This window comes from Plectropomus leopardus, chromosome 7 (genome assembly GCF_026936395.1).
Source record: "Plectropomus leopardus strain MGB_pleo_1.0 chromosome 7, ASM2693639v1, whole genome shotgun sequence".
Taxonomy (NCBI): domain Eukaryota; kingdom Metazoa; phylum Chordata; class Actinopteri; order Perciformes; family Serranidae; genus Plectropomus; species Plectropomus leopardus.
In genome coordinates, this window is record NC_142182.1 from 16,571,119 (window position 1) to 16,587,889 (window position 16,771).

The following is a 16,771-nucleotide window of genomic DNA, read 5'->3' on the forward strand; positions in this document are numbered from 1 at the left end:
GTTTCAGAGGTTTACATATTTCTGAAAGGTGTTTGAATACAGCACCAAAAAAAAAAAAAAAAAGATCCAGGTTTCAATCATAACATAAAAATATCTTTCTTTTTTATTATTATTATTATTATTATTACTTATTTTTCTAATGTTTAAAGGTCATGCACATAGGTGTTTTCTCTTATTTCATTTATACACTCTACTGAAGTGACCCTGAGTAGGGGGGAGATGTTAAAACATCTGAATGTCACAAATTTGTTTTGGTGAGGGTAACGTCAGTTTTATACAATCAAAAGTAAAAAAAAATTGGTCTGTGAACTGAATATTACAATGTGTTAGATAGAGATCATGGAAATGTGTTACCCGCAGTTAATAGGCAAAGGAATTATTAACATTTTGATAAAAGAAAATGTTATTAGTCAGCACTTAATTTCATTCATGCTGGCAATTTTTATGCAGCAATTTGTGCCTTTTTGCGTCAATTTATGGTGTAAATGCCTTTGATTACGTCAAAATAAAAGTCCTCTCTTACTATTATGGTTGAGTGGAAAAATGCACATGTTCAAAATATTGAGCTCGATGTCTCCTCTGCGTCCCCCTGAAATCGACACCTGTGTACTTGAGGGTTTTTTTTGTATAAGCGTAGCATGCTGTGTCTTTTGCATCTGAAAATCTAAAATCGGAATCTGTAAATGCAACTATAGCCAGGTAAAAGCCAGGTATAGCCAGGTAAAAAGTAGACATACACCTCTTGAATGCATGGGAGTAATAAAAAAGTAGCATAAACTAGGACAATAATACTCAAGTTAAGTAAAAATACCTAAAATGACAGGTTTCCAATACAGTGCTTAGTTCTATTACAGATTGAATGCATAAACGCTTTTTTAAAATATAAGATATCAAGTCATGTCATCAATAATATAAGCATTTTGGGATTTATTTTTCCATGATACCATGACACACACCTCCATCTACACCTCCCTACCACATGTTCAATAAAGGGTAATTGGGAGTAATTGAAAGAAAGAATTGATCTGCATCTGCAACGTTAGTCATACCACTAGGTGGCGGTGTGCACCAAAATGTTGACGTCTACAAACTGGCACTGACGTGATTAGGTTATGTTGATCATCTCCATTTATTTTCAACCGCAAAACCTTGCTATGCACGATGTTTGCAGCATGCACCAAAGTGCAAGCTCTTTGCAATGTGGTGCATGTCGTTTCTGACTGAAATCATGCATTATAACAGAAAAGGAGAGTGCATTTGTACTGTGTCTCACCACAAACACGCTGCGCTTAAACAGGCTTAAAAATGTTGATGTAATTGTAAATGAAAAGGCTCGGGAGTGCAACAACCAGAACATGAATGAATCCTTGCAGAAAATAGATCAGATATTTAACTCTTTGTGCTTCCTCACAGCGTGAAAAGGTAAACTCTATTCAGCCAGTAAACATGCTGACATTGATATATGCATCTCTAGATGTATACCTTGTTAAGTATGGCATCATCGCATGAGGCAACGTTGCCGTGGAAGCCGCAGACGCCAGTCGAGGAGAACCAACCTAATTTTTTAAAACCACTGTGACAGAAACGACGTGCAGCCAATGAGAGACGGTGTCGATAAATTAGAAACTAATCAGATCAACCGGGGGGCGGGACTAACCCAATCCTCAGGACGGGAGAAGGTAACTGTTACCAAAAGAGTGTCAGATGAAAGCCAGCGACCAGCTCGTGCACAGTCATCTCACGCTGAAATTACTCCAAAACGCAGGCAGGTGGTTGCATGAAGGTTAATGACGAAGCACCAGGCAGCATTTTGTATCATTCACGGATATTTCTCTCCACCCAGACAAAGGAACTGACAGAGCTGGAGCTGCCTTTTTTTGGTAAGTCTGAATGCGCAGCTATGAGCAGGCTGACAGGAATGGCTGGAGGAAAGGAGGAAAAATATCGTGTTATCTGTGCACTCTTAGCTAGCTTGTGGGAATATGACCAAAGTATTTTAGCTAACTCGTTTGTTGCATGTTGCTGTGACACTTAAGGATGCTTTGTGTAGCCTGACGAAGAGACACATGACCGTTTAACTTGCAAGTAACAGGACGGGATGTAGGACAAGAGACTGTACTGTATCATGATGAGACCCTCTGAAAGCTAGCGACACAGCCGGGGGATGAAGTCTGTGTGCGGGGTCTCTTTTCCTCATTCACCAAGTTAAACGGTTACCTGCCTATGGAGAGTTAGTTCACTTCATTTAATAACTCCTAATGTCTGTTTATGTTATTTACGTTGCCCTGTAATGACCTGGTTGGCCATGTGCATGAAATGTGTCTGGTGATGTGTCCAAAACTGTTTCCCCGTCGATGTGTTTTCCTCTATCTAAACATGACCCCAACCCTTTCTTTTTTACATGGTTTGATACTTACAGCACTTATTAACCATTTACATATTTCATTTATCTTTTATTTCTATTGTGCTTATCTAAACCAGTTACAAAGTGCTTTACAATACAAAACCATACAATATAAGAAAATACGGCATGATTCACAAAATGCAATTAAAATGTAATACAAACACATCCATGTATGTATTCATACATCTGTATACATACACATACACATATATACATAGTGGAATATGCATAATAAAATATATTGTTATATTTTTTATATTCTTACTTCTGTGTTCCCCTCTCCCAAAGTTTTTTTAATGAGATATATCTATATAGACATATTTTATATTATATGCTATATTTTATATTATTTAAACTGTCATTTTATAACTACAACTTTGATCACTGCAACCAAACAATGGTAAACTAGGAGCTAGTTAGCTGATCCTTCCTCTGCCCTCCTGAGCATGTGGACCAAACCCTTTTTATTTTATTAAAAAAAAAAAAAAAACCTGTATGGTTTTTATAAGGAAAACTTGAAGTATTTTTCACTCACTTGGTCCTCATGCACATATGAGTGGGAATCACAATACAAAAATATCACGATACTTGAGTCATGATATAATAATATTGCAACTTGAAATATTTTGCAACATGCAGTATTGCAGTAACATAAAGTGATATACTGTGATTATGCTCCCAAAGGAAAACATTGACAATATCTGTTTTATCTTAGGTTTTAGAGATAAAATGTTGCATCTGTTTTTCAATACACTATTGCCGCACAAAATATCACAATGCTAGGCTGTATCAGTGTTTTTTTTCCACACTGTATGAATGAAATGAATCACTGTAGAAATGTATCGCTTAATTGTTTATTAAAGGCCCAGTGTATAGATTTAGCAAAAATTAAGGTAATGACTTAAACAAAATGAAAAATAGAAAAAGCTAATTGCCTCAAAATCATAATAATAATAATTATTTCTAGAAGAATGAACTTATACCAACTGACCCATCTGTCCCTGTTATTGCAAGCTGCACAGGTATTGCCATTATTGTGTGTCTTAAGAATGCAACTTTAATCAAATTAAGGTTTTTGAATAATATGAAAAGAGTGTGAGCTCATGTGTACTTCAGTTTAGCAGTGGTTGTTTTCAGTTAACTGCTAATGAATTCATGAATTGAAGCTCAAGTAGTAAAGAAGTGGTTGCTTTGTTTTGAGCATCACACTGTTGCTCTTTTGTTTTCCGACAGCCATTCTTCATTGAGAGCACATGTTATGGAAGGAGGGGCCTTAAACTAAAGGAGACCAAACCAGGCGACCTGAAATAACCAAAACCTTCATTATCGCTTCGAAATGAATCTTCTCTTCTTAACTGGATGAAATGCCTTGACCTCCCCCCCGCCGTACCATGGCAGGTTTAGTCTCCTCTGTGGGTTTGGTGGTGATGCTCAAGGCTCTCATGCACGCCCGCGGCCAGCGTGCAGTGTTGCTGGGGATGACAGTGTTGGTAACAGTGATCGCAGCTGACTCACCTGTTGCAGGTAAGAGAACACCTTTCGCTGACTCACACAACACTAACACTAATTTGTACTGTGTGTTCCATAACTGCCACAGCATCTAGTACAACATCAGTTAGCTTTGAAGAACAATAACAAGTTATAGATACCAAGATCAGTCTAAGGTGCACTTGTGAGGAGACGAATTCAAACCAACAATAACTATTTCAAGGACAAAAATATCCACTACTGTTTCTTAATTTAGTACAAGAGGTGGCAAAATCAACAAATGTTAAAAATAGTGATTATGGTATTTGTGGAACAGAACCCTGTGCTTGTGCTGTGTATATCACCGGTTCCCAACCTGAGGGTCCTGACCCTGCAAGGGGACATGAAATCTGTACAGTCGGCCCATTGCAGCATTTAAGTCATTTATATGAAAAAACACAAACAAATTGCTATTTTTATGTTTCACAACTAGTAAGATGTAAACTTTAGAAAAATCTCGCAAGATAAGGGCACAGTGAAGACCTGAACATAGCTGTACTCAGATAACCTTCATTCTCTGCTGAACAGCCTTGTCCTGCATTAGAAAAGTTAAAAGAGCTAAAAAAAAAAAAAAACAAACAGTTAAAACAACCCAAAAGCCAATAGAAAAATGGCCAGGCAGGTGTTGGGTAAAAAAAACAGAATTTGTCCAAAAAGATGCCTTTCAAGAATCAGTGATTGTTCAATAAAACTATAATAGAGGCTGAGAATCATATAAAAGTTCCTAAAAAAAAATATGAATGTAAACCCATTCTTATGCAATATTCACAGGGAACGGTCTTCTCAAAATTCATCCAAATTGCTGGTTTCACACAAACTTCTTGCAATTATTGCTTTCACTATTTAGATTAGTTGGACAATTTATCAGTTGTTGTGTAATGTTTTGTTATGCATTGAATATTATGTGAAATATTCTCTAATTTATGTCACTTAGTCCAGTTTTCATCAGTCAACTCACTGGTATAAAATAGCTCCCTTAAGGAAAAAGGTTGGGAACGTCTGGTGTATATCACTCAGTCTCACTGAATAACGTCATAAATTGAACCAAACTGAAAGTAAACCTGAATGCTATGTTGAGTTTATGTTTGTTTAAATGTCTTAATGGCTTAAAGGATCCAGTGGATTAGTTTCTAAAAGCCCTTGTCCTGAGGACTGGGTTAAAATCAAAAGTTTACAGCCATACTTTGTACACCGCTTGTCCCGTATAGGCCTGCAGGAAATAACAAAAAACATTCAACTGTCCTATTTTTTATTTTATTTTTATATAAATTGACTTCAGTTAAAAGTGCTTATTTTCTGCATTGCTTTTCCTCATGTAGGGAATACTTCGTACAACTGCAGTCTTGTTTGTTGGCCACTGAGCAGCTGCACTGGAGCAGTCTGGTTCATTATGTGCCTTGCTCAAGGCCAACTTCGCCAGCAACCTTCCAGTCATAAGCTCGCTATCCTAACCTTCACGCTGTTATCAACTTAAAGCTTGTCATCCTGTTAATACAAAGAAACAACATGTTAGATGGCATAAGGCCCTAACACTGCAACTATTTCTTTTCAGTTTTTCAGTCAGTTTACCTCCACTTCACCTTACTAATGTCTCTTTTTTCATGTGAACAAAATGTGTGTGACCCTGGGTTGTGATATTCATAATGAAGACACTCACATATTAGATGCTGGATTTTCACAAGAGAAGTGGCTCTATCCCTAAAGTACACAGACTGAAGCGTTAAACCACTTTCAAGTAATTAGGGAAAGAGAATGGGTGTTTTCCCGTGGCTTACTTTTATAGATAGTGACGTGATCCCAGTGACACCCTTCCCCCCGACATACACATTGCCCTGCGAAAAGAGCATTTTTAAGAGCAGCCAAAAACTCTTGATATTGTGTTGTAATAGGATTATGCAGTAATGCCAGGGTGAGAGCCTTGTGCAGGAATACAGGAATTAGTAAATTGTAATCTCTTTTAATGAACAGCTTTTTTAAGGTAACCTATAATGTGGCCTACCAACTTTCTTCAGTTTATCACTAATGTATTTGGGACATTGTGTCATATTTCAGATTTTGTCAGACTACTGACCTGGTGTATACAAAGTATGGTTGAGCCATATTAGCGACAATTTAAAGATTGTTGAAGTGTGAAGTTTTATATTTTTGTATAAAGTATATATTTTTTTCTGTTTCTGCCATTCAACATTTGCTTATCAGACTCAATCAGCTGTGTGTTTACTAACTAGTTTACATTTAGTCCCACTGTGTGGAGATGCTGCTCCTAAAGCTATTATGGGCTGTAAAATACAATAGTTTTCTCTTTTTTATACCAAACTTGAGATGTAGGATAACTGCTTTTCTTTTCTTTCTTGTTCCCTTGGTTGGAGACTAAGAAGTGGGCTGGTGTCAGATGCTGTGCACTTTGCTGTGCTCAATCTTTGCCTTTCACGATCTGTATTTCCAAAGGAATACTTAACCTGGATTTATCAGGGTTGTTTCATCTCTTACAGGCAGATATCTTCTGCCAAAGCACAGAGGTTTGATTTATTGATATTTGCTCTTGGTTTTGATCGTCACTCTACTAAACACTGAGGAGCATCTCATGGACAGTTTTCCTGTGGCAGAATGCAAACCACTGCACCACAAGAGAATACATTTATCAGCCAAGGTTTGGACAGATTTCAGATGACTGCATGCTGTTCTGAATCAGCCTGTTTTGTTTTAACTGATCTAATTATTTCTCCATAAAGGGAACATTGAGAGAAATGTAAGAATAGTAAAATTACTACACTTAATGAGTGTGCTGTTTGTAAAGTTTGACATGTCATAGTTGTAAAAATCTGGAATGTAATTCAGGTTTACAACAACCACAATGCCTACAGTAAATAAAGTGACAACAGTATAATTAGTATAATTCTTTACTCGTATGTTGGCCCATACACTTCAGCATACCTGAAGATTACACTTCACTACTACACCAAAACTGCTGATGTTTAGAACATGAATAAGCAAAAAACATTTTTCTGTCAGGCTTGTTTTACATCCATTTCCACAGATTTTTTCAAACACCCTTTAAATGTAATTAAATGTTTGCACAGGCTTGTCATATATCACCAAAGGAATGCACGATCATTGGCTCGGTGACAGTTGATTGTTTGAGAAACTTTTTTATGATGAATGCTGCTTCCTTTATTTAAGAAGTGCAGAATATTGTCAATCACTGATCATGACACCAGCTTCTGCCTAATCCTTTAAAAGTGCAGTCATTTGATGTGTAGTCATCTTGGCTTTTACTTGAGTTTAACAATCTTTTTTTTTTTACATGAGCACAAATCATTTTAGGTATTACATATCAAGAAAATTAAGCTCTAATATGAGTTTGTGTGGCTGAAGATGATTTTTTTTTTTTAAATATCTCACAATGTGAAGTGAAATACTGGCAGCAGTGGGACCTGTTCTTTTTGACAGTTGGATCAGTATTATATTTACAAGCTAAATCACAGTAGTTAAGGTGAGAGCAAACACTGTTTCTTCTTGGACATGATTGCCCCTGACTGTTTCACAAGATTACAGTTTTTAAAAAACATATTACCTGTGTGTCATAGCCAAAGCTCTAATTAGTTGGTGAGGCAAAAGTAACTCATAAACCTCCAAAGATTATGGTAAAATGTTTGCCCCAATGATGGAATTTGCTAGAAAATCCCTGGTTATTTTATGACGGCAAGTGCTCATAATTGTTACAATCGCTGTACGGTTCACTTAATCCATGCTCGCAATGACAACTGTGTTTCCATTGTGTAATTCAACAGTGAAATCACCAGTCACACAGATTTTCTCTTGCAGACTCAGAAAAGCACACTTTATAGTTTCTAGGTCAAATAGAGCATGGCCGACTGAAGTATAATTGTTCCTCCAGACCCGACATCACACAGTAATTTCCCTCTTTCATACTTCCCTGCTTCTCTTGGTCTTTCTGCTCAATTTCTGTGAAAGACATCGTTCCACATCTACACCCTAGATCCAAAATTCAAGGTCTTTATAAACATATAGAATACAATTAGAAACTTTATTTGTAATGCCATAAAGTGCCTTTGCCGTTTTGCTTCAACAGTCTCTGTCGCTCTCTGCACTGCAGTGGCTGGCAAGTTCAACACAGCAAGCTGCAGGCCAGCAAAGTCCTGGCTAATTACCAGTGCAGCCCGTTGCCATGTGAAATGTGATCTGTGTGGGATGACAATATGGCCATTCATTATTCATTAGAGCTGGGAGCCAGTTGCAGATCAATGGGTAGAACCTATCAAAAGTCAAACAGTGGCTACTTTTGCTCTCACCAAGCCTGCAGCTTGACCAGAAAGATCTATTGGACAGCAGCCTGTGGCTGACCCTGCATTTCTACTCGCTGGCCTCTCCCACCATTATTTGGCTGTAGGGAGGGCAGTGGAAGCTGGTCTGCTGGTCTGCTGGTCTGCTGGTCAAGGGGAAGTCAATAATAGCAGACACATTTGAAAAACAGCTAGCTAATGTTATTCTTCCAGTTGATAAGCAGTGTCTATAATATATCCTGATATATTCACAAGTTATTGTCATATATATATAGTTATAAAGTCAGCTATTGTCAGGGTGGCTGTAGTATCATTTACCTAATTTTTTCCAGTTGTCTGCCATTACCTGCATCATACTGGTAGGTTGTGATGTGAAGGTACCATGGTGGGGGCCTGTGTATGTACATCTGTTAGTGATTTTGTGTACCCTTTTTTTGTGTTTCACCAAGGCAATTTTCCACTGCAGTTTCAGCATCCTAAAGTGTCCAAACACAGCAAGAATATTGTGTAGAACAACAATCTTATTAAATCAAGGACTCAAACAACTAATCAGTGTTTTGTTATTTAGTTGTGTTTGTTTTATTTGTTTGTAGCCAGATTCGGTGGTCATTAATAAATTACTAGTTTCTGGTATATTAAGGTATTAACTTTAACCATGTTATTTGAACTTTCACAATATTTAAAAATATATATGGTACAAAATAACCACCGTTAGGGTTGTAGGGTTCTTGTCAATATTTATTATACATAGCTTTTTATCAATTAGCTTCGCATTATGTGAAACATTGCATAACACTTGAGGGATACATCGATTGCAGTTAACATGATAATTTCTTTAGTTCCATATTCATTATCTTGGCTTATAGAATATCTGTTTATTCAGGTTTTGGGGAAATAAAACTAAGTCTTGTGACAGTGTCAAGTTTAACATGATAAAGGCATTGAACTGTGTAGTTAGAGAGTCACCAAATGCAAGCTGTTATTGTTAAAATTAACTTTGATCTCACTAGAAACACTTCCCCGACTGCACTTACAGTTTCATGCGCTTATGGCCTGTCAGTGTTTAGAGCTTGAAGTGCACAATTCAAAGTTCGCGACATAACAGAAGGCAAACATTGAGGCCATACTGTGCTGAGCCCAAAATCACTATTATATGTGCTCTGATGAACTGCAGCTGATTATTTATATATTTATCACAGCAGATGGTGCGGTTCAGCCAGGCCTCTTTTGAGCTACTCCAGGCTAAATCATTTTGTTTTGGAGCTGTCAGCATCACAGAAACTACTTAGAAATCAAACAGTAGGTATTTCATGTAACTGTGCACAGATATATATAAGAGAGCTTAACCTAAACCGGTAGACAGTGTTTGTCCTCCCGGGATCTAAAGCCTGTGCTGTGAGGATGGAGGCTAAAGTAGAGGAGGGTGCTGAGTGACACAGTCCTCTTGGCCTCTCCGGTTACAAGACTTTGCCTTCCTGTCTTTCGAAGAAAATCAGGACTGCAGAGAGTAAAGGAGTGTACGCAGTGTGTGTCTGTGTGTGTGTATGCTTGTCCCTGCGTGCATAGTGCAGGGCTTGTTTTGAAAGGATGACACAATGGCTTGGCACCATCAAAATCCACTCTTTGAAATGATTTATATATATATCATAGCCATCAATTTTTGGGAGACTTGGATTTTTTACAGACTTAAGTTATTAAATCCTTAAATCTGTCATACAGTAGCCTGACATGCTACAAATCCCCGAAGACTCAATGAAAACGTCCACTGAAAAGTCCACTTTCCTTGTATCAAACTGTACCTTTAACTCAGATCCTCTCTGTTGCCTCTCTTCCTCTTTCTCAATTGCACCCTTGTACCACTCCCCTCCCCCTTCTCCTGCCCCCCCGCCTCTTTCTTGCTCTCCCCTTTCTCTTATCTTAAAAAAGTATACCCTCAGGAAAATGAAGCAAGGGTCACATAAATATTTGATGAAGTGCAGGCATGACCTCAGTCAGGTCTCCATTCTCATGCTCATTCTGGCCAAATCAGACCGCTGAATTAATTTAGATGTTCAACTACAACTTCAATTACAAAAACTTTCTGTTGCGTTTTACCTTCATTGACCCATCAGATAGTGGGCAAGATCTGGATCAGCATTCAAACTTCTGTTTAGAACATTTGCTTTAATGATTAAAACCTGTTTTTTTTTAATCTTTTACTGATTGATGGAAGGTAAATACGACAAGAAATTGTGCCGGAAAGCAACTGGTGTAGGTTTCTAATAAATTCTATGAAGTGTTATGAAGTTGTTTTTTTTTCCAAGGGGGTCCCACTTGAGTTTTGGAGGAGATCTTGATCTAATTGAACTTCTCTGATAAAAACAATGGAATCTTGACCATCTTAAAAGCTTCCCCGATATACCAAATGTCAACACAGCCGTATCTTGATTGTTCGACTGCACTCAGCATACGCAGCTCCTGCCAACTGAAAAGAGCCAGTCACGCAAGGGGCTTAGCTGAAAACAGAACCATGTGTGGGGTTGTAGTTAGCTAGCATTAATACCAAAAGACCCTTTCTTCTCTGTCTTCTTTTTTTTTTCAAATTACACAACCATTAAATAACTTTTTTTTTGCAATAAGCAGTCTGGCAAACATAGGAAACGATATCATTAGAGGACTCTGTAATTGGTATCTCAGGTTTCTCGGCACACATAGGAATGTATGTGTGTTTTCGTGCATGATTCTGTGTGGCGGGTGCATGTGCACACACAAGCACATGTCTGTGTTTCACAGCTGCTTGGATACAAGTTGTTTGGCTGCCATAGAAACGTTATACTGAGAATCAAAGGCAGGTTGACTTTCATAAAATGCCTCAGAAATCAGTACTGAACAGCTCAGTTGGACATTGCGTCTTTGTGGTGTGTGTTTCTCTGTCCGTGTGTAATGTGATTGTACAGGGATCCATACAGCTCTGTCTCCTCCACTCAGAAAGTAGCACACTCATCCATTCACTAGGCAAATCATATTTAGGCTTCACCCAGCCACTTGCAGTAACAGAGACAGAAACATATTTTTTGTCCTTTTCATGTTCTGCAAATGCTACTGCGAACGTAACTGTTTTGTCTGTCAACTCTCAAAAGTACAAATATTTCACTGAAGGACACTGATTCTGTTTTGGGTATTACCTTGTCGACTTGTTTTGTATATGAGGTTTGGTTTGAGTAAAGGAGAATGAGGGGAAAGTATTTTCTGTGATTCAATTCCAGACATCAACAGAGTGCTGTCTGCAGAAAGGCATTATCGGGTCTTTTTCAGCCTTAGGATCAGTAGTCATGAGAGGACAGCAAAGCCAAAATCACATTTTGTCTTGCTTGGAGGATTTACATCTGTTTGTGTTCATTGTTGCAGGCTTTATTCAAGTTTTCCTTCATAAAGAAGAATATGTCTGTGTTTTTATTATCCATTGAGGATTCAGCACCCACTTTCAACAAGTTATATTGTGAGTGAGTGCGTTGTATTTTTTTTATTGTTATTATACATTCCCAGATTTTATAGTTTACTCTTCAAATTTTAACTTTTTAGAGAGGGAATCTTTTTTTTCAAACTTTAACCTGTATTCAAAAATATATTAAATGTATCAGTTTTAGGAATATAATTCTAAAATCTTGCATAAAATTTAATATATAAACTACTAAGCATTTCTACTTACACATTTCATACAAGTCCCAAAGCAATATATTTTGGCTAATAATAAAGATTAAAAAAAAGAGCTGCAGTGCAATAAAGGCAATAATCACAAAGAACCATTCCTTGCCCTCCTTATTATGAGATATATCTGAACATACTCTTACTCGTTTGACTCTGACTGCGCCGTTAGCATTCTGTAAAGGTTAAATTAAGGAAACTTAAGTAAAATTAAGCAAGTAAAACAAAAAATGTGCTACTACAGCACAAACAAAAAAAAACAAGTTTCCTCTGCCATCTTAATTTGCATGTTTAAAAAAATGATTTATTCAGACACAGTATCCCTCTGTAGAGTTATTCTAAACAGTCACACATAAATGTTAGTGGAGAGATGTGATGATCCAATAAATCATCTCATTACATTTAGTCAATTGTCATCCCAGGTAAATGGGTTAGCGCTATTTCAGCTGCCTGAAGTTGTGTCTGCCTTCAGCACAGTCACTCTCTCTACCCCATTGCATCCTTTTTTACTTTATTGTGGGGATTTTGTAAAGGAACATCAGATCAGCAAACAACAGTAATAATCCCTCTCTTGAAATCCTTTTATATGATTGCTGGCAATGATCCAAGCCCTCAACCAGATGTATAAACGTAAGCAGAACAAACCAACCAAGCCACAAGAAGAGCATTTTATTTGTGTCATCATCCATTTGAATATGGCCAAACGAGTTTTCAAGGAACTGACGTTCACCAACGCTGCTACAAAATGCTTATCTCTTGATTTAATAGTATTGCGATACTTGGGTGCCCATTCCATAAGAATTGCGTTTTTAAGTTTTGCGATTCCATATTACAATTTGTTGTTATTTTTTATTTATTTATTTTAAGGAGTTTTTGTTTGTTTGTTTCTTTGGCTTTTTCCTTTTTTACATATAGGACAGCTTAAGCATGAAAGGGAGAGAGAGAGAGAGAGGACAACATGCATCAAAGGGCCGCAGGTTGGAGTCAAACCTACAGCCGCTGTGGCGAGGACACAGCTTGTGTACATTGAGCGCCCCAATTTATTGGGATTTTTGTTTACTTTTTTTAAACCAAAACCATGGGGGTTGAATCATACAGTCCCAGAGACTGTATATCAAGAAGCATATTTCCAATAATAAAACACATTACATTAGTTTTTCCTGACTTTTATTTCAGCAGCATCATATATTGCATAAAAAGTGGTAAATAAAGTGTACATGTACAATAGACTGATTAAAAAGTGCTTCCTTGAATGTATAATGTACTGCGGCTCCAAGCTGTAAACCACGTTTTGAACACCTGTATTTAATACAGACAAAGGTCTTTGCAGATAAAATGAGCAATTGAGTTTGTAATGCATTTTGCTTTCTCTTTATGGCTGTCAATATGCCCTCCAGGGTCCACTGGCTTGCATTTAGGGCTGAACAATAAATCGAATTATTATTGAAATCACAATGTGGCCAAATGGTGAGAGCTGTCATTTTTTTGATCAAATTCAAATGTGTCACAGCATACCATTTTAAGTGAAGCCTTGTGCTGTTATAGAGAGACCCTGGCCTACAAATCATTTTTCAGACATCAGGGAACAACATGCTCTGTGGATACAAATTTTAGCTAAAATTAAATTAAATTTTTAAAAATATATATTTAATATATATTTTTTGTTGTTTTGTGAAAATAAAATGCAAAAATTACGATTCTCACTAAAATTGGGACTCATATCATAATTGCAATACTTACTACTAATCACCATATCTCTCCTCTCTCTCTCTCTCTCTCTCTCTCTCTCTCTATATATATATATATATATATATATATATATACACATATATATATATCCCAGATAACACACTGGATTTTCGCAGGTTGTGGTTGTAGACCATTTCTCTGCTTTCTCACTTCGGTTTTTAATGGATATGATGTCACTTCACTCATAAATTGCAACATTAAAAAAAAAAAAAATCTTTTTTCAAATATCTGATACTTAAGTGAACATATTTTCCCACCCCCAAAGTTTATAGCAGAAAATTACACCACATTTTAGAGAACAGTAAAGATAAAAACTAAACCAGCTTGCTTCCACTTACTCCAGTTGCTGCTGTGCATAATGTGACTGGTTAATTAGAAATAATACACCATGAAATAACTACCAGTTTATGGGCCACATATAGTAGAAGGCACAGAGTAAAACAACTGGAGACTTGTAGGATTTGTTAACCTGTCATTTTGGCCAAATGCAAATCAAGTTCATTGCCTGTACAAGGCAGCTATTCATTAAGCGAGTCGAAGCCAAAAGACACATCGAGGCCTGATGAATGGAAGTTGAATCTCATTAGCCTGGGATTTTTCATGTAATGAATAAGTGAAGATCTCACTGCATTAATTCCTCAGTGCTAGCAGAGTAATGAGACTCTGCATTTTTTTTCATTCATTTTTTTAATGGCACAGGGTATTGTAACTTTGTTGGTTAAAAACAGGACAATATGTATTTATTTAAACAGCTTATATGTGTTTGTATAAACTAGACATGTATTTTATTTATCATTTTAATTACTGCTAATGCAATAACAGCCTGGCCCTTATTCTTTAATGAGTTTTTATTGGCAGAGAAATGGCGATCTGTATTCCAGATTGAAAAGAAAAGATTGAGCGGGAGAGCGAGATTACAATGAGTTAAGAAAAAAAACGTACTGGGACACTGTCATTTACATGAGCTAAGCACTTGACATTTATGCTCTCGTGACTTGATATTTAAAGGTGTCCCTCTGCAAGGGTCTTTAGCTTGGTCTCATGGACGGGGCCAACAATGCGTGGGCAGCCGAGTGCGACACACTCGTGTTTCGGGGGACAGGTGGCAGCGCTGCTCAGTCTTGAAGGCCTTTGTCAATATCTGCTTACTGTAATGTCAGCCTCAATTCAGTCCAGTCTCACATGCTCTGTGCCTGGCTGCTGTCTGTCGCACTGAGCTTTGACTGTCATTACCCAAGATTAGCCTTCAAGTGTTAAGACCATGCCTGCTTAGTTATGAAGAATTATAAGGAAGGTCTTCCTACAGTCATAATTCAGCATTGGTTTCACACAGTTTGGGATTTTATTTATAGGCTTTTTCAATAAAATTCGATCATTACTGTATTTTTAACCTCTAAACAAGAGTAAAGCGTCAAAACACTGTGCGTCATTAGTTCTACTGTGTATTCTAATTCAATTATTAGTATTGCCGTCGATCACCTGCCAACAATATTCTTTGTTTTAAATAGCTAAATGTTTTGTCATCCATTCATGCATGTTTGAGTGCCCTAAATGTGACTATAAATGAATTAAATTGTCACCGTAGGGTTGTGCTGAGATGAGGTGACATTTTGGGGTCATGTACCACTTAATGACCTCAAACATCAGCACTTTTTTTCTGACAAACATGGTCTCCTACAGAGGTTGTCTGTAAAGCTGTTGACTATACTTTTATGTATCTGTAGTAATTAAGATGTGTGTTTATTAACAGCTGCATGGAAAGTTAAGTGTAGAGCTAATCAGTATATGTTTTAGTGATCAGAGCACACATTTGCATTGAACACTCACTATTCGTTCCATACTGTGACTGACAGCTGAGATTATGATTTCAGTTTATATATTCAATTTTTTTCCACATTTAACTGTAGAAGACTTGACAGGATGAAGCAAACCAAATGCAGTTGCTTCTCCTTCATGCTCTGAACTTCATGCTCTGTTCTTGTGATTATTCATTACTTACAAAAAAAAAAGAGAAATGAGGACATCAATACAACCTTCATAGAACAGGCAAATGCATCCCTCTGTTAATAGTTAATAATATTATTTGGTCTGCTCAGAGTAAGCTGAAAGCGTATGTGTGTGCATCTGCCCAGCTGTGTGATCCGTCCCTGGGGGTTCAAACACTTGGCACAGCAGCCACAGAGCTGTGTGGCAGTTTGGAGAATGTGCAGAACAGACTTGCCTTCAGAGAAGAAAGTCTTGGCTTTTCCTTTCCAAGTCCTTTCCAATGGGCTCTGTTATAATAGCATGCTGACTCAATTAAGGTACCAGTGTAGGTTATAATTAAGTTGGGAGTTTTCTCTTGGGCCAAGCCAGAGGCAGTGGTGTTGCATGAAGCGATGCAGTAAATTTAAGATGACGCTCCAGAGTATATTCTATTTTGTTGATTCTTTTTATAAGTGATCTGTTCTGTGCTCCCAGCGTTTAAAAATAGTCTTCTCCCTCAGCTGATTCTGTGGCTATTTTCAAGTTTGTATGATTCTGCAGAGTCTCTGAACACTACAAAGAGCAGCAACATTACCAGCAGCTGCTGAGTCACTATTTAGAGGCAGTTGGTGGCTTGCTTCTGGCAATGGCAATAATGGCGCCTTAAAAGTTTTGCTCTGTTCAAGACCTACTTTCAAGGGGAAATTCAAGACATATGGTCTGTGTTGAGCTTATAAACAGAAATATTTCATTTTTTTTTGTTTTTTTTGCTGCCTTAATTTGGTCTATTTATGCATGTAAACTCAATGCATACATTACAGTTCATTTTGATTATCTATAAGCCCAAGAACCATAAGATGGCCTTAAAAGAGTACTTCAACCACAAAATGACCCTTTGTGTTTAAATTAGTCATGCTGTGTTACCTTGACTTCATGAAGAAAAGTTGATTGGCATGTTTAACAATAGCAAAGCCATATTAAAACATCAGTTTACAAACTCTCACACAACTCATGCAGTATAATCCAAGTCTCATCTATCCAGTGATATGCTCAGTAGTTCCTAAACACATGGGTATTTGCCCAAACCTTCCTTTTTAAAACTGAACTGAAAATGAAACTTATCTATGCTCTTTCCAAA

General features: G+C 37.2%; 1 protein-coding gene across 6 annotated transcripts in view; it reads left to right on the forward strand.

Annotated features, from left to right (window-relative positions):
• The first annotated feature begins 1,674 nt into the window (after window positions 1–1,674).
• The window catches only part of LOC121950573 (UPF0606 protein KIAA1549), a 48,269-nt gene continuing 33,172 nt past the window's right edge, over window positions 1,675–16,771 (forward strand). For all 6 annotated transcript variants that reach the window (XM_088080055.1, XM_088080051.1, XM_088080053.1 and 3 more), the window contains exons 1-2: window positions 1,675–1,880; window positions 3,638–3,928. In XM_088080055.1, the coding sequence (XP_087936181.1) occupies window positions 3,796–3,928 (133 nt within the window). In that variant the 5' untranslated portion in view covers window positions 1,675–1,880; window positions 3,638–3,795. The remainder of the gene's footprint in view (window positions 1,881–3,637; window positions 3,929–16,771) is intronic.